At 40.4% G+C, this 24,128-nt stretch overlaps 1 protein-coding gene across 9 annotated transcripts in view; it reads right to left on the bottom strand.

Moving 5' to 3' along the window:
• Nucleotides 1-24,128, bottom strand: part of EHBP1 (EH domain binding protein 1) — a 226,612-nt gene that overhangs the window by 159,301 nt on the left and 43,183 nt on the right. For all 9 annotated transcript variants that reach the window (XM_057423435.1, XM_057423429.1, XM_057423432.1 and 6 more), the window contains exons 4-5: nucleotides 22,320-22,415; nucleotides 12,012-12,065 (exon numbers count right to left, since the gene is read on the bottom strand). In XM_057423435.1, coding sequence (XP_057279418.1) covers nucleotides 12,012-12,065; nucleotides 22,320-22,415 — 150 coding nt within the window. The remainder of the gene's footprint in view (nucleotides 1-12,011; nucleotides 12,066-22,319; nucleotides 22,416-24,128) is intronic.

Genomic DNA, 24,128 nt, shown 5'->3' with positions numbered 1-24,128 from the left:
AAAAAGTTTTCCACGTGCCATGGGACACAGAAGTTTCGTTTGATGGGGATGAGACTGAAGATTACCAAGTTGTAATGATATCAACCATGATCTCACCAGATCATGGCCATAAACACCATGACTTCCATGACTCAGCTGTCACTTAACACTGCCAGCTTGCACTTGCAAAGAAAACATCAAGAAAATGTGAACTGAATGTAACTGACGAATATAGACACAAGTCTTTTCATTTCCAAAAGGATCTGGCTCCAAAGTATAAAAAGCTGAATAGCCATGACCACATCAGCACAGCCACTGACTTTTTAAGCATGTAAGTTCAACCATATTTTTCCTGTGGTAGTGACAAAGAAATGTCCACACTCAAGCAATGCTCAAGGCAAATAAGGTCCAAATTCTTCTGAGATTGTTCCCATCTGCCCAAAATCTAGCAGCAATGTTCCCACACGTGATCTGTTTACACAACCTGCTGCCAGCTCAGGCAACCACTCATAATTTGGGCTGCTGCTCTGAGGAAGAATATAGTTACAATGCACATGTGTGAAGACCAGTAATGAATTTTCATCAACTGCAAAGCAACACTCGTGTGTGGTGGACCAAAGACAATTGGAATTTGTAATGCAGAAAGAAGTCAGCCCTTAACATTCCCCATGTTCTCACTCTTAGCCGACTTCACACTTCCCCATGCTCCCCTTAGGCTTCCTCACTTCAGTAGGTTAGCCAGATTCCTAATTCTGCAACACAGACCCTTCATAGGACACCTGTATACAAACTTCCAAAGGGGAACTAAAGGTAGAGAAAAAAAAAGATTCAGAAGTTACCAAGAATCAAGCTGAAAATATGCTAAGCTGCTTCCCAAAGTATTGCACAATATGTAAGAGTTACAGAAATTACAAAAAGAAAAGGGAGAGGAAAAGAAAGAAAAAAGAGAGAAAGAGCTTGGTTTCCATGAGGCAGCAGGGGGCTGCTTCATCCAAAGAAGAGATGGCAGACATGGGATGCAGGGGTAGTAATGGAGTCGGCTGCATTAAATCCAGAACTATTCAACCACACGCAGGTGAAACACCCAAATTGTATCCTTTGAGATAATACCCTTCCTCAACAGCGTCCATACTAGTTATTCAGTCTATTTATGTAACACCTCAAATCCTTTCTAATAAAGGAGTTTATTTTATTATAATATATAATTAAAGTTATATAATATGAACTAAAACTAATTATGGGAAAGATTTATACAGATGATTCATGGAACAGGCAGCACATAAACTTTATACTAATTCTTTGCTGACAGATTTTTTAGGATTACTTTCTAAATACTTCATTTTGTCCTTTCTTTGACAAATATATAGACAAGATCCCCCTAACTCATCACGTTCCTTCTTGTAGCTGCTCCTGGAGCAAGCACTCAAGGCAAGTGCTACTGAGAGGTCTGGCACTTAATGGAGGTACTTCTGTGACAGCATTTCCCTTGCTTTTATCCCACTTGAGCCCAGCTACAGCTCATTCTCTCTGCTCCCATTTTCCCTGCTGCTTGCATTACCTGACCATACAGTATCCCTTGGTCTCACCTTCCCACTGCAGACAACAGTTCCTTATGCAGCAATGTCAGCCATGTATTGCATCTTATGCTTCTCATTTTCAGGGAAAGGTATATTAAAGGACAGATAACACCAGAATAGTAGGGCTGGGAGGAAAAAAGAAACCAAACCAAAACCAAAACCAACCCAGGGGGTGGAAGAGAGGTAAAAAGGTCAGACACAGATTTTGATGGCAGTGAATTTCTATGTTCTTTTTATATTCTTTTCTGATTTACCACTTAAACATGGAAAGTACTAACAAATCCTTCATTCCAAATAACTTCTACTCATCATCAGAAAAAATGCAAATGTAATTCACTTCCATTTCAGGGATCTACTTTACAGCCAAAATAAAGAGACAGAATTCTTCAGGTAATTTTCAACATCACTTCTGAATTGGTAAATACTGTTTGTGCTTTTTTATTTTAATGTTGTGCCTTCCCAAGGCTGGGAACTGTTTCATGGAGTTCCTTTGCTTTAGGGAGCAAAGCTTTAGAGTTTCCCACACATTATCCCTTGCTAAGCAAAATGCTCTTATAGTATAAAACATTAGAACTATATGCAAAAACTGAAACCTTAAAGGAAATATCTGAAAACTATTCAGTATGTTTATTTTTAGTAGGCAAAATCTTCAGAGTCAGACCTATTAAAACAAGCATATAGAGCCCGGTGTCCATCATGCTCAGCCTGCCATTCTACTAACCTGCCAGTTTGTTCTCAGTTATGGTCTCCAGACAACACACTAGAAGCAGAAATATTACTATTTAACAGCACAACATACTACACAACTGTATAACCTGCAGGCTTTACGTTCATCATGTTTGATGTATCATTACATTCTACTTTTCAGGCCACGGGAATATGTAAGAAACATGGCTTAAGTATAGACCACTGTGCTCAGAATAGCAATCTTTGAGCTCAGAGCTGCAGCTCTGTATGGGTCACAAATCTGGCAGAAACTGGGTTTAATCTTACATTTATGCTAGCACATAGAACCACAGAAAATACTGAACAGCTACAAGATGTCACTTTATGGCAGTTTATTCAATGCATTTTTATTCACGCAATCTTTCCACTCTAGTCCCAGGTTGTCATCACACCTAAGTTAAACCAGGAAATGTTCGTTTATGCTGCCCGTCAAGATTAAAGAAGCAACTTGGCCCAGATATAGGCAATGCAAAACAATGAGAATGGAGAAACTTCATAGTTAAGAAAGCCCAGTATGACAGTGTAGTATCAATTCAGAATAAAGAACATGCTGCGAGGGAAAATACCTGAATGAAATGGCATCAATTAAGTTATGGAGGTCAATTAATTTCTATTATATTAAACTCTAATAAGACAGCTAACAAGCAAAGATAAGAGGCTGAAGGCAATAACACTTGGTGCTATTACAGTGCCAGATGGCTTTCCTAATAACAGAGGTTTTCAGGAAGCCAGAATTCTATTTTTCTGTCAGCTGGCTACTGTTGTGCTTGTGGCCACTATTTTTAAATCGTATGCTCTGAGTCAAATTACAACTGCTTGCTTGTATCATCCTATCCAGTTACTTATGCAGAGCTACATTTTACACAATAACGGATATTTTAATTCTTTTTTGACACATATTTCCATACCCTGGGCCCATGCAATTGCAAGGTATTAACTCAAATCAACCAACATATTCAATTGTACTCCCAGATTATCTGCCTTTGAAGGTGACTTATGTCAAAAATAGTTTTCAATCAATGCACTGCCATTTTCTCCATTTTCTACACCGAGTATTTTTTGCTACATGGCTGCAATATATGCTGTTTTAACACTGTACAGCTCCCAGATCAAAAACGAGATTTACCCATCATAATGTTGCCCCAGACAGTGACATTTTACATAATGATATTCTGAACTGCATGGAGAGCAGACATATCCGTGACTGTATGTAAATGTAAAAATACACTCAGACACATAAAACCAGAAAACAAAGTGCCAAGCTGAACAGGCTTAAAAGCAAATACTTTTCTATTAAAAGGCAAGTTGCTCTGCTCAGCTTATGCCTAGAGTATGATTAGAACCCCACTGTAAAACAATTACCAAGACACGCTTCTGTATTTGATGTCTGAAAGAGAAAGACCTCATGCAGACTCTGTCTCTTGTCTGTGCTGGCAAGTATATTTTACTGCTGATTTTCTATGAATAAACACATGCTAAGAGTGTCTGAAACACACTGCTGGTTTTAAACATGCCTAATGTACTATTAGAGGTTTGTTTCCAAAGCTGTCTGCCTTGTTTATCAGCTTCCTCCCTCCAGCTGGCAAAGAATATCACTGATAGCATCTCTGATCAGCTGTCTTGCACAGTACACATCTATAGGAGACACATTCTTCTAGCAGGAAATACCCTCCCCTCAAAAACCTAAGCAAAATGGTTCTAGCAATTTAGAAAACAGTTGTGCTTTACTACTGTGAATCAATAATAACCATATAAATTACATGTCATCAAACTCGCGCCATCGTAATGTTATGGTGTACCACACTTAGTGAGCTTATAAAGCTAGAGCCTAATACCCAGGTTGTTCTGCGCAGTGCCCAGCAGCCTCCTGTCTCCATTTTATATTCAAGACCCTTTGGTGTAATTGTAGCATAAATATCAGAAAATAAGATGTCTCCTTTAATTCAGGAAATTTTAAACTGAAATGCTGTAATACAGTTTTCAAAGGTGCCATATCATCTGCCAAACTGTATTTGATAAAGATCCACTTAGTGCAGTTATTAACACAGCATTAGAAACAACATTATTTTGGGCACTGCATTTCATTTGGGAAAAGCAGATCAAGTGACAAAAGAAAATCTTCGTGACTACTTTTGAAAACCCCACAGTAGAGCTGGACGGACTCGCATTCCATACTCCACTGATTCAAGATACGTAAGGTATTAAAAGTGTAAAAAGTTAATTAGATATTAAAAGTTCTTTCAACAATTCATCTAAAGTTCTCTTTTAGATAAGATTTTTGTCATCTCACAACTCTGGTTTAATATATTATTACATATTAATGATAAAAAGGATTAACGGAGGCCTTAATTTCAGGTGATCTGGGCAGAGTCTTGGTATGGTCAGGCATAAGATCTCTGCTGCAGGCAGCACTACTCCATAAGTGAACATCATCTGAAGTAACTAGCAGGCTTTGCTTGGGGATATAGGGGTAACTGCAGTCAAAACAGAAATGAGTTGACAGAGTTGCCCAGAAAAGCTTACACAGCACTTGCCCTCATGATGTGTACCTCAAGCCAGGACCACTGGTGCTCCTCTGTGTGCTGTGCCATGCAGATAAGAAACACCCTTAACACGCCCTCAAGTCTTTCAAATCTTGTGTGTGTAACACTGGCCCCTAAAAGAGGTGGCAATTCACTTGTCCTACAACATGTGACGTAAAATTTCTCCAGCAGAACTCTGATGGGCAATCCACTTCCATTATCTTCTGTAATTTTCAGAAAAGGTGCCTAGTCTAGAGGGGTGTTTAAGTCACACTTGTAGGGTTGCTGCTGACAGACCCTCTCCCACTCCCAGACACCTTAACCCAGGGTGATTTGCACTGTGCACAGGCCTCTCTCCTGCTCCTTACTGGAGCTCTGACTTTGCCTCTGATCACATTTTACTTTAAATTAGAATTGTACAGAAACAACATTGTGGTGTGCACAGGAAACATCAAAGTGTTACTGAGAAAAACACCGGATCAGGCCTCCTAGAAAGATTTCGTACCCTGGTTCCTTCAGAGCCAGAGAAGCCAATCAAGAGCCAGAGAAGCCAATCAAGACAACGATTTCCACAAGTTTTGCTCTAAAAACCTAATTTCAGAGATTTTTCAACTAGAACAAAGTGCTAAATATTTAATGTAAGCAAAAACTAAAACAAGTTTTCTGATTCTCTATTACATTTAAAGCAGAGCAAGAGTGAGACGGCTGAGAAAGCAGCATTTAATTCCTAGCTATATCTAGACCAGAATACCCAGCCCAATTTACACAGACAGACAGTCACAGTTCACATAATCACATACGGCAGAATATGACAGGGGAATTAAAGGACAAGGAAAGCATGTCCGAACTATGAGCTTCCTATTCTGAATGTATTAAATGCAGACATTTAATTCAGCAGAAGGCTAACCTGGTTGGTTCTTATTTTAAGCAAAAATTTATTTCAAGCGAAAATTTATTTCAAGCAGAGAATACAAAACAAATTATAGAGCTTTTTTTTTTATTACTTTTTCTTAAAGCAAATAGCCAATTTAAACTTAAGCTCCCATATGCTACATAGATGTACTAGAAGAGATAGCCAAGACTTTGTAATAAATTCTGATATAACAACTGATGAGCAAATAGAGAACCATATTATTCCGCACACCAGTCTTTTCCCCCAGGTTCTTTCTGCAAACAGCACTGACAGCACTCAGAATTTCAATTCACTACGCTATGCTGGCATTTGCCTCCCAACCTTTATTTCCAGAAACAGGTGGGAAGATTTGACATGTAGACCTGGCCTTTTACTCTGATAGAAAGCAAAACTTATTCTTGTGAAGTTAATGTCACAGCAGTGCTGTAATAAAAGAGATTTAAATGCCCAGTGTGAGAGTCCGATTTTACCAAAATTCTGGGCTAATGACAGTTCAACTTCAAATGAGCTATTTTTTGAAAAGCTTCATTTGGAAAACAACATATTCAGAGCTGTATCTGATGAAAACTTCAACCACAAAAGGTAATCAAGGGAAATGAAATTCCATGTATAACCACTATCATATTATTGTGGTTGATTAGTCAGAGGCGAGTAAAAAGGAACGAGCCTCCAGCCACACAGATCAGATTCTGTTCTCCAAAGTTGAAATTGGTAAGACAAGAAATAACAGCCTGAAACTGTACCAACAGAGATCTAGGCCACAACAATTCCCAACACCAAGGACAATCATGGAATCAGAGAATCAACTAGAATGGAAAAGGCCTGTATGATCATCAAGTCCAACCATTAAGCCAGGACTGCCAAGTCCACCACTAAACCACGTGACTGAGGGCCTCATCCACACAGCTCTTGCACACCCCCAGGGACGGTGATTCCACCACTTTCCGAGGAAGCCTGCTCCAATGCCTGACCACCCTTTTGGTAAAGAAATTTTTCGTAATATCCAGTCTAAATGGAGCACAGGAACAAGCTGCCTGAAACACGGCAGGGCCCCAGCCTAAAATGTTTTATAAACAGTTAACCAAGTGTTTGCTTGGAATGACGCTGCCTTGAAGCCCAGCCCAATCTATGAGCAAAGCTTCAAAAGGAAGTGCAGCATTTTTCTCTGTTCATCTGTCAAAACAGTTGGTCTGACATGTCCTTTTCTGCTGTCTTCTGTTATCAAAGACCATGACACAAGAAGAGATGGTTAGTATCAGAGGTACAGCAATGATTGCCTATACTCTGATTACATCAATGCTACTGGAAAGGGTTCACTCACCACAAACCTGGGCCCTGCTAATAGCCGATATACTAAACTGAAACACAAGGGACAGGGAGAATCCTAGTATGAGCCCTGGAATATATCAGTATGCCATTTATTAGCTATTAGCCTGGGTTCAAAAAGCATCTTTTATAAAAAGCTGGAAAAGTTTCACAGACCAAATCTTTTACCCTCTGAAAACATCCTACAAATTTTTCAATTTCATTTAAGAACATAGGAAGTAGCAGTCTACAAAACTGCCACACATGCAAATATGATTGTTTGTCCTCAATGGATGCTATTATGTGCTTTTTCCTGCTTTGAGCATGATAGGAAGCAAAATGATATTTTTCCATCACTTCAGCTACCTATTTTAGATAAAATTCCTGTACACAGACCCAGTGAAAGCTTCAACGTATGTGGACCAATTGAAATCTCTACTCTTCCTGCCTGTCCCTTTCTTCTTCCATTAGCTAGACAATCTTCAGGGATCAAGAAACACAGCCTAAACTTCAGGTCACATGAACTCTTCTTAGAAACAATGCTGTCTTTATTTCACATTGACTAAAAGTGATCAGCTGCCCTCCTCCTGGCACCTCTGAGGAGATGCTTAACAACTGCACCAGCAGAGGCCACTTCACTTAAACTGCTAAAGACAAAGTTGTATTTAGAAACATGCACTGCTCATTTACATAAACAGGAGAGCATGGAAACCATACTGGAGGCTGTTTGTGAGAGTTTTCCCATGTACCTATAGTCTCTTGCTCTGTGTTCTTTGTTAAGCACTGGTGCATCAGAAACCCCAAGAAAGCAAACAAGGTTACTCCTTGGGGTTCAATTTTAAACAGGGAAGAGATCTAGGTTAGATGTAAGGAAGAAGTTCTTCCCTGTGAGGGTGCTGAGGCGCTGGCATAGGTTGCCCAGAGAAGCTGTGGCTGCTCCATCCCTGGCAGCATTCAAGGTCAGGCTAGACAGAGCTTCCAGCAACCTGGTCTTGTGGAAGGTGCTCCTGCCCTAGGCAGCGGGTTGGAACTGGATGATCTTAAAGTTCCTTTCCAACCCAAACCATTCTGTGATTCTAAATCGTATGAGAAATCAGAAGTTAATACTGAAAAAAATTAACACTGGAAGTTGGAGCTCCGACAATTGAAAAGAACAAAACAGCATATACTCAAATTACCCATAAGAGCAATGAGAGAGAAAAATCACTTACTAGAGCAAGTGGTTTAATATTTTTAAATGGAAGGCAAACGGTCCTTGTTCTCTGAACTGAATAGGCAAAATAAACTAATGCCAATCTAAGACTTTGAAAACCTATTACCTCTCCACAGATGGGTAAGTCTTATTCTTAGCTATCAATTTCTTGCTCTCCAACTTGCAACAGCCAACCTGAACATCCGATATTATTATTCAGAAGAGCAGAAAAAACAAGACAGCTCCAAGAAGTGCATCATGAAGAAGAAACAGATAAATATGTGTGGCTAAACAAAGATGAAATTAGAGACAAAAAACTTGTCAGCAAATATACAGAGAATGCAGCTGTCAACAAGTAAAGACATGGAAAAGGCTGACAGAAAATGAATATCAACATTTAAATAAGAAAGTGCGCTATGGTAAAATTATTTATGGATTAGAAATACAGCAGATGACAAAGATTCCCTTACTAGAATATGGAGTGACTAAGACATTAAAAATACAGTTACAAAAGGAAATAAATCCTACAATAACCAAGGTGATGGATCACGAAGTGCATGTATTTGCTGGATTAAAAAAAACACAACAGACAAAAACCCAAACCAAAACAAGAAGAAACACAACCAAAGAAACCCAAGTATCTTCCTTCATTTTCATTTATAGCATGTTTATCTTGCACCAATCACCTCAGCACTACTTAAAAATTCCTTTCAAAGTCCAGAATAATCTTGTTTTGAATTTGGTAGCATCTCACAGCTGAAGCATCAAACTTCAGCTGAGATCTCTTTTAGCTGATCTTTGTTCAGCCATACCAAAGCATTACAAAATTATTTTAGAGACTATCGCTTAATAGTAACAAAAAAATCCTCAAAATAAATGTTTTTAGCAGAACTCAGATTACTTCATAATGAAAGAACGGCCATAAGCTTTTCAGGCTTAAGTATTTTCCATTCTGAGTGTTGCTTGCCAAGGAGGAAGGGAAACCTGGCAAACTCTGAGGACAGAAAACAGACTTGGACAAAAAGGAAAAGCCTCCAAGGGACCATAAATGCCCCCACACTTCCCCAAAGGTGACTGCCGCGGTGTCAGGTTCAATGCCACCTGTGTCGGGTTTAGTGACAAATATGTTCATTTAAAAGCAGGAAATTTATATCTTAAGGCTGAAATGGGTAAATGTGTACAATTTAGGGAGAGAGGACCTCAACCTCCTGCCTCCCCAGCTCCCACATTTTTAACAAGTGGCTGTTCTGTCCTGTGAAATGAGCCAGCCATTGGATCATTTGTTACTTGCCGGAACAGACGGACATATTTTCATCCACCACTGAGTGGTGCTGTTACTCTTGAAACGAGTTTCTCCAGCTCTTTAAGCGTATTTGCAGACCAGGTATTTCTGGGATTATCTACAGCTTTCAGTCGTGTTTCATTTTAGAAAAACAGAGGGAATTGAAAGGAGAGGTTTAGAGCCGCTTTACCTCTCATTTTTGCGGTAAACCTACTTATTAAATTTACTATTCTTAGGATAATATTTATATATCTTCTAATGCAAGAATAAAAACATCTGCCTACCAATGACTATTTGGCAGTTCTTTTGGTAATAACTAATGACATAACTGAGGCTGTGAAGAGTAAGTCTGCACACAACAAAAGATTACACCATCACTGATACAGAGGAGGCCAGGAAGATGCTGAGGACTGGAGCACCTCTCCTACCGAGACAGGATGAGAGAGCTGGGGTTGTTCAGCCTGGAGAAGAGAAGGCTTCCGAGAGACCTTGTAAGAAGGAGTCTTCCAGTACCTAAAAGGGGCCTACAAGAAACCTGGAGAGGGACTTTTTACAAGGACAAGCAGTAACAGGACAAGGGAGAATGGCTTTCAACTATCAGAGGGGAGATTTAGATTAAACATTAGGAAGAAATTCTTCCCTGTGAAGGTGGTGAAGCTCTGGCACAGGGTGCCTAGACAAGCTGTGGCTGCCCCATTCCTGGCAGTGTTCAAGGCCAGGCTGGACGGGGCTTGGAGCAACCTGGTCTAGAGGAAGGTGTCCCTGCCTGTGGCAGGGGGCTGGAACTGGGTGAGCTTTAAGGTCCCTTTCAACCCAAACCATTCTATGATTCTATGATACATACTGGAACCATCTCCACCTGCTTTGCAGAGGCCGTGTTTTGGGGCATGACAACTGGAACAACCTCCCAACCCTGCAAGCATTACTGCAACATGTAGATTTGAGGCAGAGAGCAAGAGCAGCATGCAGCAGACTTACTACTGCCCCCTCTATATATCATACAATCACATGTGAAATAAAGCACTGAGTTATGAAGCAGGACATTAACTCTACACGCCCACTATAAACTTCTGAAAGAAATCTGCTGCAGCGTCACAGGAAATCCAACTATACCCACAGGAGTTGGCTGAGAAATATACTGACATTGTTTTATCCAGAGTTACTTTTACAGTGACAACTGATGATGGAGACTTCCCTGACTAAAATAAACTGAGAAAGAAAAGGAAACTCCAGCAAGCAGTAACTAAACTGTGTTTTGTGTTCATAATGTCTCATAAATGAAAATAGAAACTTGACATTTAAAAACAAAAGTATAAATTAAGCACTTCAGCCCTTTTAAATGTTCAGTCACTGGCAATCAGAATAAACCTTAGCTTTGGACTTGCAAATCACTTCTAATATTGACAACAAAGAAAAAGCAGCAGTTTTAGGAAAAACAAACAAACAAAACCTATGCAATTTCCATTGCTTGCCCATACTTCATTGCTGTGTGGTACTACTGCAACTCAGTAAAAGAGCAATATTTCTTTTTGCTTAAATCAGCATAAATTAAATCATGTTACCAGAAACAGCCCATTAATGAGAGAAACACACTCTCTTGATACCACAGTCCTTTAAAATGTACTCAAAAAGAACTTTCCTCTGCAAGGAAACTCAGGTAAAGCAGCTTCCACATTTTACAGCCCAGGCAGCCATAGAGCAGAGGCTGCAGCCCAAGGCAGAGACAGGAAAGGAAAAAAGTACTTCATGAAGCACTTGCTCTATGCAGCGTTAAGCCCTGCTGTCTGGCAAAGCATGTTGTTTGTACAGCCTTCAGGAGCTCAGCTCTCCGGGAAGTTCTGGGAGCTCCTGACTCAGAGGAGTCAGAGACTCACAGGAGTCAGAGACTCACAGGATTGAACTGTTGGGTTGAAAACTGGGTGCACAAGACTACTCCCACCCAAAGAGACTGGGATCTCACGGAGCAGGGGGCACATCATGACTCTCTTGCTCTTTGCTTAGGTGACCATGGCTGGTCCCACCTCTCCACCCTCCCTCAATTTCCTCACCTATAAAATGGAGGTGATGAAACAGTGCTTTTCGCTAAAGAGTGGCGTTCAAAACCGGGAAGGGTTGACTGCTCTTTGAGATGTACAGATGTCATAACTCAGCTCTGACTTGCTCACTCCCATGTTCTTAGAAAAATAATGTGTCATAACCCATAAAACAATGAGTCATAACCCAGCTCTAACTTGTTTACTCCATTGCTCATAGCAAAATAATGCAAGGAAGACTGATGCTTACAGGGAAGGAATTTAAGCAGTGTAGTATAGTGTTCCCCTCTCCTGTATTTTTATTGTAACATAACAACAGGTATTTTAATAAGCCTTTATTACAATAGAGCAAGGCTTTACTGTGGTTCAGCAGCTCAAATTTTACTCAAGCTTTTGTCAGCATTTGGACACCCTTTAATCTTTTAAATTATTAAGTCTTACACATATAAAAACCCATAAAACATAACAACATTCCAGCTTACATTCTCTATGACAAACGTCCATTCTTTGTCTTCAAATTCTTCAGCATGGGGATCCTAGAAAAACAAACCAGAGAACTTAAGTCTAAAAGTAATCCAGGGTGCAAGAAACTGCAACTCAGCCAAGACTTTCATATACTCATAAAAATATTTTTGCCCACTAAAGATGACAGAGGGAATTATTTTAGCTAGGATGTAGGCTTCAATGGATGTCAATAAGATGACGAACAAGCTGCAGTAAAACTACCAGTGAGGATTTAATAACACTCCTCCAGATACAAACATGAGGCTGATCCTGATAAAGGTTTGTGATTCTGTTTCTTTTCACCCAAGACCAAGAAAAAAAAAATCCCAAAACATGAATCTCTCAAATTCTTAAGTCCCACCTCCCAAAAACCACAACAAATCTACATCTTGCTGGTATGAGAAGGCATACATCAACCACAGCATAACCCCCACCTCCACATGCCCAGGCTTCATCAGCACAAGTAGAGATCCAAAAGTCAAAGCTTCAGCATAGCACTTCATTTGACTGCAGATTTCTTAAATACCTATCATCCTTACTTTACAACATTTCTGTTGTATCACACGTGAGGAGCTTTTTTACCAACAGGAAGATAAATAACAATGAGGTTCATATATTTGGCATTTGTTTCCAATTTAATGAGCTTTCAATCTGCTGGTGTGGTCTGTATTGTCTGAAATTAAGGTAACAGTGGAGACATTAAGTCATTCTTTTCATGCCTGTATCAAGGATCCCACTTAAAATACATCAATTTATCATCCAATCCTAGTTCTGAGCAACTGTTATAAAATAACTTCTACTCCTCTTGCAAAACAGCTTCTCACACTAAGAGAATGTGGCTTTAGGCTTTCTTCAGACACGAAGCCTAATTTTACTATACCTCAATTTTATCCCATTATTTCTAGTTATAGGAAACCACTCCATTACTCCTTTGCCTCTGATGCTTAGCATGCTTTACACATATGCACATAAATGCCACTTCCCCATAATCAGCATTTACCATCATTATGTATAACACCCCTCAGCACCTGCAGTTTTCTTGCTATTATTTGGAGCCTGCTCCCGATACCACACCAAGCAATGAAACAATCCCATTTTGCTGCTGTAAATTAACAAAATGGATCAAGATATTTTACTTCTACTTTCTCTCCATTGGTACCATATTTTCTTTCTTTCCAGACTGCTACAAGCCTCACATTCAATCTTTTCAACACACATTACCTTAGCCTTTGCTTTAACCATTGTTACTGCATTTAGTTTTCCTTGAAGTCACACACACACAAAGTCAGTGTATCACTGTACTACAGATGGTTCTTTTAACTAGTTCTCATCAAATGCACAAAAGATTTTTGTAACAAGCTTACAATAAAATAGTAAAAATAGTAATTTTCTTATTTTTCCAGCACACAAAAAAATTGAAAAACATGCTCTTAAATAAACCTCACATTTAAATGAACTACTGTAACATTTCTAGGAGGATATTAGAGAGGTGATTTAGATCAGACATTAGGAAGTTCTTCCCTGTGAGGGTGGTGAGGCTCTGGCACCGACTGCCCAGAGAAGCTGTGGCTGCCCCATCCCTGGCAGTGTTCAACGCCAAGCTGGACAGGGCTTGGAGCAACCTGGTCTAGTGGAAGGTGTCCTGCCTGTAGCAGGGGGCTGGAACTGGATGCGCTTTAAGGTCCCTTCCAACCCAAACCATTCTCTGATTCTATGATATCATCCTCTCCCCTCCATTGCAGTCGTTTCTACAAAGTCCTGCAAAGGGGGCTCACTGCTTTGCAGACCCCTTGTAAAACACTGGCTCTCCTTGCATGAGGAGTCCTGCTGGGCTTCAGTACGCTCACAGAAGAAATTCAGCACCACATCGTACTGCCGGTACCATTATTACCTAAAATATTTAATAGCTACAACCACGAGCATCATATGCAATATGTGTTTTAAAATGCATTACTCCAACAACAGGATGTTTCAATGAAAAAAATAGAAGATACTTCTAAAAACTTGTCAAAACTAATGTGGTTTGATATATAAATCTTTCTAATTAAAAAAAAGTAGAATAATTTAAATACTGTACATGAGTGTAAGAACTATATTGTACCATTAGCCATAAAGACAGATGGGCAAGTAGATACATACGAAATTACATGACTGACTATTTCCATGCTCCAACTAATGCACGTCTAATATCAGGTTATTATGTACTGATCGCAATAATCAGGTTTATGGAGTTCTGTATTACACAGATAACATGCACGATACCTGCTGGTTTGCTGCATCCTGTATAAATTCCAAAGATATAATCCAGCTATTAAATTCTTATCACTTTCAAGAGTTAACCTGGGGCATTACCTTTTTGTTTAATTGCTTCCTTTGACACATCATAAAATGACATGATGAGATTTAATAGAATCATTAATCACTTTGTATTTTAATAAATCACTCCATAGTAAGTGACTAAACTCTTACATATTTCACTCTGCTCAGTTTTTTTCATAACTCCACCAAAAGCTTAAAGCAAGCTTGCAGGTTGACATCAAACTGCAAAGTCAGGGCCCAGTATTTTATCCCATGTAACAAATAAATCAATTGCTGTTTCATTTATGCAAGGCAATAATCTATAAAGAAAAACAAAGCTCCTCTGTCAATGGCAACAAAATTGATTCACATCTCTAAAGGCCACAGAATCAGGTACTCTGCTGAGTATTTCTGACAATCTGATACAACAAATTCTGCTCTCTGCAAAGGTAACTATACGGGGTGGGTGCATTGGCTGTGGCCAGCGGTACAAGGCTCTATAAGGCAAAGTGCTGGGTCCTGCCTTGGGCCATAACAACCCCATGCAACACTCCAGGCTTGGGGAAGAGTGCCTGAAAAGCTGCTCAGCAGAAAAGGACCTGGGGGTGCTGATTGATAGTGGCTGAACATGAGCAGCTCGTGCCCAGGCAGCCGACAAGGCCAACAGCATCCTGGCCTGTATCAGCAATAGTCTGGCAGCAGGGCCAGGGCAGTGATTGTTCCCCTGTACTGGGTACTGGTGAGGCTGCACCTTGAATCCTGTGTTCAGTTCTGGGCCCCTCACTACCACAGAGACATTGAGGTGCTGGAGCGGGGCCAGAAAAGGCGAATGAAGCTGGTGAAGGGTCTGGAGCACAAATGTGATGGGGAACAGCTGAGGGACCTGGGGGTGTTTAGTCTTGAGAAGAGAAGGCTCAGGGGGGACCTTATCGCTCTCTACAACTGCCTGACAGAGGATAGCGCCAGGAAGTGGCTGATGTCTTCACCCAAGCAACAAGCAACAGGACAAGAGGTAACAGCCTCAAGCTGTGCCAGGAGAGGTTTAGACTGGATATTAGAACAATTCCTTCACAGAGAGTGTGGTCAGGCATTGGAATAGGCTGCCCAGGGAAGTGGTAGAATCATCGTTCTGGAAGCACCATCGTTCCTGGAAGCAATGGTTCAAAAACCATGGGGATGAGGCGCTCAGTGACACGGTTTAGTGGTGGGCTTAGCAGTCCTGAGGTAATGGTTGGACTTCATGATCTTAAAGGTCTTATTCAACCTAGTTGATTCTATGAAAATAATATTGTATAATGAAAAGACTTCTTAATATTCAACAATTTAGCGTGCACTTTAAAACAAGTTTTGAACACTGCTGAAAAATAAATGCCAGTGTATTGCCCCTAAACTCCCTGCCAACCACCCGGGATAACAGATAATTCAAATCTTCAAGGATTTCCCTAATGAACAGCCTTACCATGAGTTCAAAGGGCATGGAATATGCTAAGATATTGACACTTTATACTTTGCATATATAAGATAGTTCAGATTTAAAGACAAATCCAGATCACTATTCTTTTTAAAGCCACATTTCTTGTTAGTCTTCAAATGCATCTAGAAACAGAAAAGCCCAAATAAGCTTATGCATATAAGCCTCATCATTTCCTTGCAACAGACATGTAAGTGGCTTCACTATTCTCACTAAAATGCTTTTAATGGAAGCCCAGGGAGCAGCATGCACAGTCCTAATTTCTAGCCAGCTTATAACTGTATTATGCAGTCAGCATTAACAGGTATTTATATGATTATAGTTACAACACAGTTTCTATTGCAACCACCATTTCACCTTTTAGGCTAACATTTCCATGGGTGGTCTCCATAAAAAGTGATGTTTCTGTAAATGTGGCTAATCTTTCATCTATTTTGGATTTGAAGAGGGTAAATACCAGTAAAAAAAACAAACCACATAACAATATATACTTCCCTCACTGTCTAACCCATATCCTCCATTCATTTCCCATAAAAGTCATGAGATGAATTGAATACACCTGACTACTCTTTAGAGAAAAAAAATGCCATCACAAAGAATGACAACCCTAGGAGTAATGGTTAGAGCAACCTTTGAAATTTTCACTGTATGAAAGCCCTCCCTGATAACACAGCACCCAAAACTTCACCACACCTGCAAGCAGATACAAGTAAACACTGAAAATGCACTGCTGGAAACACCTGAAGACAAGAGTTATAAACAGACCTCCTTCCCATCGTCCTTCCTGAAAGCAAATGATAATGAAAATTGCCTTAAAAGCTCAAGGAACAAACTGCCTCCAGTATTTTTCTAAGTATTTTGTCTCACACCTTGCTGTAACACAAACGGATTTGGCAAGACCCATTTTTTCCTGATAACACCCATTTTCTTTACCAACATACCACAGATGCAGAACTACTACAATCGATCCAATAGTCATTATGGTTTTACCTTGACTTGGAAACAGTATTTGGACAAATGGACTGAAGAGTTTGTTGTTCCTCCTCATTTTATTGTGTAAAAAGAATCATCATTCTTAATATTAAGAGATGGGCCCCACTTTCCTATTTCTCTTTCCATAAGCATTTGTCTCTCAGTATAACACTTCAGTATCTCTAAGTTTTAGAGCCTTCTTTCCCTGTCTCCATCCTGCTTGTTCTTTTCTTTTGTTCTGGTAAGATATCTTAGTGTTCAAAAGTAACATTCAGGTGAGAAACCAATAGCAGGGAACTGTGCAAAGCACAGGCCATCATCTTATAGTTCTACAGTGAGATCCCTAGATAATAATTTCTCCAAATCTCAAGATCAGTGGAGCACTTTGGTCTGACAGTAAAAGCTGAGCCAGTCTCACACTGCCCTAGCGACTGCGGTAGCTGCTTCTCTAGAAATATGCTAGAGCCCTCAACAAGCTCAGTCCTACAAACCTTTCTCTGCAGTCCCACTCATCAGCTTCTTCCTGTGACCCTAACCACATGCCTGAAAACAGACAACTCTTCTGGGCTCAGCAAAGGGAAAACCAACAAGGAATGTGTCTCTTAACTTTTTCCGTTCTCTGCTAATCAGTCCATCATCAGCCCATTCCACAAAGAGCTCTGTCAAACACTATATCCTATCTGCAGTGTATAAGGTGTTTTCAGAAGACTGAAGACAGGTAAGCCTTCTCCAGTAGCTTAGGTTATCTTCAGAGTTATTTGTGTATGTCTTGTAACAGGAATGAAAGACATATCAGCAAACAAGGCACTGCCCCATCTCCTCATTAGCAGCCAGAGAGAGTGGGGAAGATCTTCAGACTGTTAGCCCTTTCCTCCTTTCCTTCCACATGCCTCCTCCCTAAGCTTTCCTGTCTTTTGAAGCTTGCCTTTCAATTAGATCACTTCATACCAGCCTTAATCTTCAGTCTTTCTTCTTGGGGAATAACTACTTAGGGGCTGTCATATTGAATCAGATCAAATGATGACAGGGTCTGTGATCTTCCTCTATCAGTGACCTATAGCAGATGCTCTGAGTACTCCAGCATCTGTCCTCAGCTTTTGTATCTGGCTGTTTGAAGCTGCAGAAGACTCAAAATTTGACCCAATTCTTGTTGCTTTCAATGCTGTTTACAGAAGTCTGATTAGTCTAGAAAATCATATACAGCTCTGATCAGCTTTTGTTGAGCTTCCGGAAATCAGGCAGCTCTGAGCAGAGTGCCAAAGCTGTGCCTGTACATCACCACACCACGCTCAACAGCTCACACTTCCCTGCGAAGCCTCTGGGCTAGAAAGGATTGACTTTTTTCCTTTTTTAAATATATTTTTTACAATTAGTCCCCACACTAATAGTGAACATTTAATTTTGTAGTGTGCAAACATGCTCACTTCCATGAGCTTTTGATTCTTATATGTGACACACAACATTGTCTTCTCTACAGGGCTGTTTCTCCCTCCTATACAATCAATATTCTCCATAGTGTCCAGTCAAGCCACTAGCCTCTCCTAAACTGAAACAAGTAAGTTCTGAACCTTGATTTGCTCTTTGCTGTGGGAAATTGCTTTACTGAAGTTTTTTTTTCCTTCTCTAAGACACGATATTGGCTCTGCTGCAGTGTTCCTGCTAGTGCATTATAAAATCAGCATATGATTGACTCAGGCTTTCAAGAAAGATAATATTGGATTTATTCTGAGAGATATATGTAGGGATGGGAATACTTTCAGCAATACAACTCTCTTTTTATCATCTGTTTTTTTCTTATTTTACTCTATTTTTTGTGTGCTTAGAAAGCTATGCCTTTTAAAAATATCTTTTACAAACTTGGGAAAGAACAGCTGGAAATCTTCCCTGTTGTTGCAATAGTACATTAGTGTGATAAACAGTGTCTATTACTGACAAAATGAGTGGGTTTTGTAATCCAATGAAGCAAAGTGCATGCTTACTCCAGAAGAAGAAAGAGTTTTGCTTGGGAAGTTCAATTTGTGTTTAAGCTAAAAAACTAATGATGTTGCTACTTATTTCCTCACAGGAGAACTGATGTTCACTTCACTTCACTAAAAGCACTGGGCTTGCCTGGCAGTAAAAACTCCTCTCAGTTGATAGAGGTATGTGTACAGAAAGCCATGGAAAAGTATACAAGCTTTCATACATGATGGCTAAACCTTGCTAATGCAAAAAATTAACTTCTGGAGTGCAACCATGGAAACAACAAAAAATGGGAATTCAGCCTCGTTTTCTGACATCTGTGGATCTTTCCACGAAAGCACTACAAATCATGGACTTAAAATGCACAATAGGTTTGTTGCTTCACATTGTTTCTTTCTCCACATTTTGGTTGAAAAACCCACAGCATAACCAAACGCCAACATAGAGCATGGCAAAGGAAGGACTTAAAACTTTGGGAACAGATGGAACTTTTTGTTATTAGCACTTCAGCTGTCTGGATGGGCAGGAGCTAGAGCTAGTCAAGGGAAGCTGAATCAATACATCCATTTGATGCTTTTCCCCACATGACTCCAGAGCATTATAAAATCTTACCAACAGCCCATTATGAAGTGAAATGAAACAAAAAGTTTTTATTTATTTGAAATTACTTTTCTAAATGAAGGTTATAGTCTCATCAATACTTAGCTCTGCCTGCCTAAGAATAACAAATACACTGTTGGAAACAGGCTAACACCCAAAATAGGGATGTGCAGATAAGACAAAATATCTTGTCTGTTGACTGATCACAGGCACTTTGCTAGCCAGCTCTCAAGTGTCCAGGGTGACTACTGGAGAGGATATTCTTAACATTCTCATCAGCACTTGAAACCTCGACTTATCTGCTAATCCCACCAGCAACACATTTCAACAGCCACTTACGAATGCACAGCCACTACTGTGTGAATCATTTCCCAAAACACGTAGCTGTCTATTCTGGAGTCTGCTCTTTCCCTTTCCTGCACGTCTATTTCAAACAGCACTGCTGCCCTAATTTGTTATCTGTGATTGCTACAAAGCTCTGTCAGAGCAAACTGCTCCCATCAGTGGGCTCTGCCAGTGTGGACACAGAGTCAGCAGCTTCCCTTAGCTTCTCGGGTTGTAATGAAAGAGGACAAGTACTGTTTGTTAAACAACATGCCCATGCTAAGTGTGCTTACTGCAAAGTGCCAGATATTCAACAGTCACTCTCCTTTGCATATCAGTGGCTTCTAAAAAGACTGACAGAACTGCAAGATGAGCAGCAGTCTTTGTCTTACCTTTACTGCTTTCAGTATTTTCAACTCCTTCCTTCCAGAGGAAGGAACAACATAAATACCTGACTTGTAAGTCAGCTCCCAAAAAGGCTGCTGGAGGGTGCTATTACATACTTCCCTTCCCACTACTCCAGCAATGACTAGCCAACGCAACAGCTGTGCAAAAACCAGCTAGTTCTTTTTGACCAACTTTGCCCAGAACATACCAGCTACAGAAGTGCCAGCTCTCTGGGTGTTAGGACATACCCCACTCTACAGCTTGAGCGCTGCTGTAGCACTGAGCCAACACCATATTCTGCCTGTGATCACGTATCACTCAGCTCATTTATCCAGCACACTGCTGGTCTCAGAGATAGAGCACTGCTGGTACATTACCTAGCTTGCTTAAAAAGCACTGCTCCGTACTACACCTGCATATCCTCACAGAGATAAAAGTGGGTTTGACCACTTAACAGGCCTTCATGATGAGGAGCCAGAGGATCAATTAGAACAGATTTACATTAAAAGCTGCCTGACCACATGATGCCTCTTTGTGCGATCCCAGTGCTTTGATTCTAACACCCAGTGCTCACTCCCCCAGAGATCAGTATGTACCACTGCCAGAAGGCACAGCCACAGGGTGGTCATTCATGCTCCTACCAGACCAACCCTTGCAATGGGCAGGCTCATTTTTGGGAGGAGAAGTCCAATGAACACATCCGCCTGCAGGGTAAAACGAAGCTTACGGCAATACCAAGCACCAGCTCCAGAGGCCCTTCCCTCATCTCACTATATGGTCCTAGCCCTGAGTCTCAGTGGCACAACTGTAAGATTGTCATGCTGTGCTACTCAACACAACCCTGAAGTGGTGCAGGTAGGAATAAAAAGGTAGTGTGAGGCGGCAGGAGAAGGCTGAGAGACACTTTTACTCCAAGACCACAAAGCTGCACCCAAAAAACCCAATTTCTCCTTCCTCAGGTAACATGTTATCACATACACAAGAACTGTGCGCATTTCTGCTTCACTTTAAATGTTCCAAATATCGAGCAACATTTACTGCATTACATAACCATATTCATATTATACAGACAGGCAGCATAGTCACATAATTGTGCTAAAGTTCTTAATTCAAGCAGAGACCCTCAAAGCATGCCAAGGCAAACAATTTTTGCTAGTGAACTTTTGAACTTCAGTCGAACACTATGTATCTACTAAGAGGAGACACAAGTTTATGACAGTTAGCATCACTGCCAACCTGGGACATTTCTATTCATTGGTGATCCCAAGGGGAAAAGAAAAAAGGAAGAAAAAAAAAAAAAGAGAGAGAAACTCCTTTTTTAGGCTTAATGAGCCAAGTAATAAATTCACATTCTAAAGCTAATCAAAAGCCACTTCCAAGCAGTGGCTCAGGGAAGTCCTCAAGACAAAGGAATTATAAATATTACTAATTAGAAAAAAAGTACGTTACTGTTGCCCTCAGCTGTAAAGGGAGCAGTTATAAATAACAACCACCAGAGTGTACCTGGAGACACCAGAGCAAAGAACAGGAACAAACTAATGGAATGAAAATCCCAGAAATCTTCAGCCTCCAGGGCAGCCTCCTACACTGTCACACATGCAAAGCTGCATTGTTATCTTTCTGCAGAAAAGGCTTTGCCCAATGATATCTGGGAAATAAGTTCTAGCATAACCATCAGTTTCTCCTCCTGCTTCACAGCCACACAAAAAGCTTCTTTTTTAATAGAAAAAATCCAGCTCCTAAAAAAAATCCCCGTAAAATCTCATAGCTCTCTGTACTATTCCAGTACCCTGCATTCACTCATTTGTGTGGCATACTAAATACTGTGAAATTGCGAGCTGGATTCTGTTTCCTAGTCAATAGCATAAGAAATAGGGTCACTGCACTGCACCTGAACAAGGAAGTCTAGAAATGACTGTGTTGTGACAACTTCTGGCGGACAGTATTTAAAGAAAACCAACCAGACTAACCCACGCCAAGCCCTTACACATGTACTACGTGCGCAGTTACGCATGTTCTAAATTCTATGCCAGTGACTCGCCATAATCAGCTCAATGGGATATTTCAGTGCGTTAACTAAACTACAAAAGTAAGCTCTGGCAGGGAACAGACCATCCTTCTCTCCCAGATTTAAGCTGAGGACATAAGGCTGTGCAGTTAATGACTGAAACCCAGAAAGATTAGGCCTTGCCATTATAATCTGACATTTCCAAATAGCATTTTCCTATGCTGTTTATGAAATAGAAAAGATTTTGCTTTAAAACCCCCATACCTTAAAGAGCGTCACAGTAATTTCAACATTCTCAGGAACAGGCCATACCACCACCCCGCGGTACGGGTTCTTGATTCCAGGCTGCCAGCTGTGAGCCTGAAGGAAGAAGAGAAACAGTTATCTTAAAGCCATTATAAAAGTGCTGATTCAATTCCCACAGGACCCAGTGCATGTAAGTAGAAATAATATGTCACTGACTCCGAAAAGGCTGTGTTCCAAAATGTATGACTCTACTGAGGACCATAAAGGACATCATTAAGAATGACAGTAAGAAAACTCAGATCACTAACGGGCTTGGCTGGATTTTTTTTCCAGTGATTTAAAGCTGTTTCTCACAAAGTCCTAAATTCTGGTTTTGTGAGTACATAGAACAGGTCAGGGCACTCAGAGCCTTGCAAAAAAAATGAGGCCATAAAGCCAGATATTCTTCAGCAAGCGAAGTTTTATTTTGGTTTTACCCAGATGGAGGAATGCTTTTATTTAAAGAGCGAATGAGTACAGCACTTAGTGCAGGCTTAACATTTACACCTAAATAAAGCAAAAAGACAGCTTTACTTAAGAAAAAGAAAAGTGAAAACAATGATTTATAATACATATTAAAAGCTATTAAAACATTGACATTCTTAAGGATTGATATGTTATGGTACCTACACCTAAAAAAAGCTAATGAAAACAACAGTTGGACTGAGAACTTGTCTGCCTTTCAGTACCATTTGGATTCATGTATAGTCTTCACTTACATTTTAACATTTAGTGCTAGAAAAAGAACCAAAACATGCGAGCATTTCTGTTTTAGAATAAGCATACTTTTTTCCAAGCTCAACTTAATGTATTTTGTGATGCCATAAAACAAATGACAGAGGGATGCTGATGCTCAAGTACTGCTGAGGAGCAGCGGCACTATTAGAAATCTGTGGAATTTTTACCAGAAAAGAACATACAATCTATTTCCTGTTACCTGAAGCCAATTAACTTGGGTTTTGTTTTGTGTTTTTCTTTTATATTTTTAATCCTACAGCATCATTCATTGCAGTTTTATCCTCCTTACAACACTTGGAACTTTAGCTTAAGAGCGCTTACTAAACTAAAGTTTTGCTTATTAAGGTTAGTAGGACTTGTGCCTCAGGTTCTCAGGCACCCTCAGGTAACCTGAGCAACTTTAAACATGACTTTTCTACACCAAAGTGGGAGACAAAGGTGGTGAAACAGTCGGATTCACAGAGAGGCAAAAATTCTCTGCTGCTGGGTACTATAACCAGTGCGTGCTCCCGATGCCAGGTTCATATGTGACAGCCCCACCATATGTGGCAGCTGCTTCATAAGCCCTCCTGCATTCACAGCTGGACTTCCACTGGAGTGTTCAGCATCACAGGTACCATCAGTGTACTCACTCTTCCTCTAGTCCCTCAATTCTCACAGAGCAGAGGTCTGCAGATTAACTGCAGGTGACAATAACCACTAAGGCAGCAGGGACGAGGAGAGGAAGGACAAAAGGAGAGACAGGAGCTGGGAAGAGATGTGAAGCTGAGGAATGGGGAAGCAGCTGACAGAATCCAGCATGCACAGCCACTAGAGGAGAGAGCCCTACCTGTCTCCACAGCTACAGGTACACAGCGCACACATTTCCATCCCCTTATTTTTACTGTCTTACTGTACATTGCCAGCTCTGCTGTGATTTTATCACAAGTCTTTCCATCTTTGCTGCACTGATTAAAACGCCAGCTCCCTAAGACGCCTAGTTAGATTAGAATTTTCAGTAAGTCTCTATGCTTTGTGCTTGCAGAGTAAACTTTAATAACATGACTTGAG

This window comes from Pezoporus wallicus, unplaced genomic scaffold (genome assembly GCF_028554395.1).
Source record: "Pezoporus wallicus isolate ANWC-B61680 ecotype Strahan unplaced genomic scaffold, APGP_CSIRO_Pwel_v1 contig_4191, whole genome shotgun sequence".
Taxonomy (NCBI): Eukaryota; Metazoa; Chordata; class Aves; order Psittaciformes; family Psittacidae; genus Pezoporus; species Pezoporus wallicus.
The sequence above is the reverse complement of the archived record's forward strand: the minus strand, read 5'-3'. Positions and strand labels throughout refer to the sequence as shown.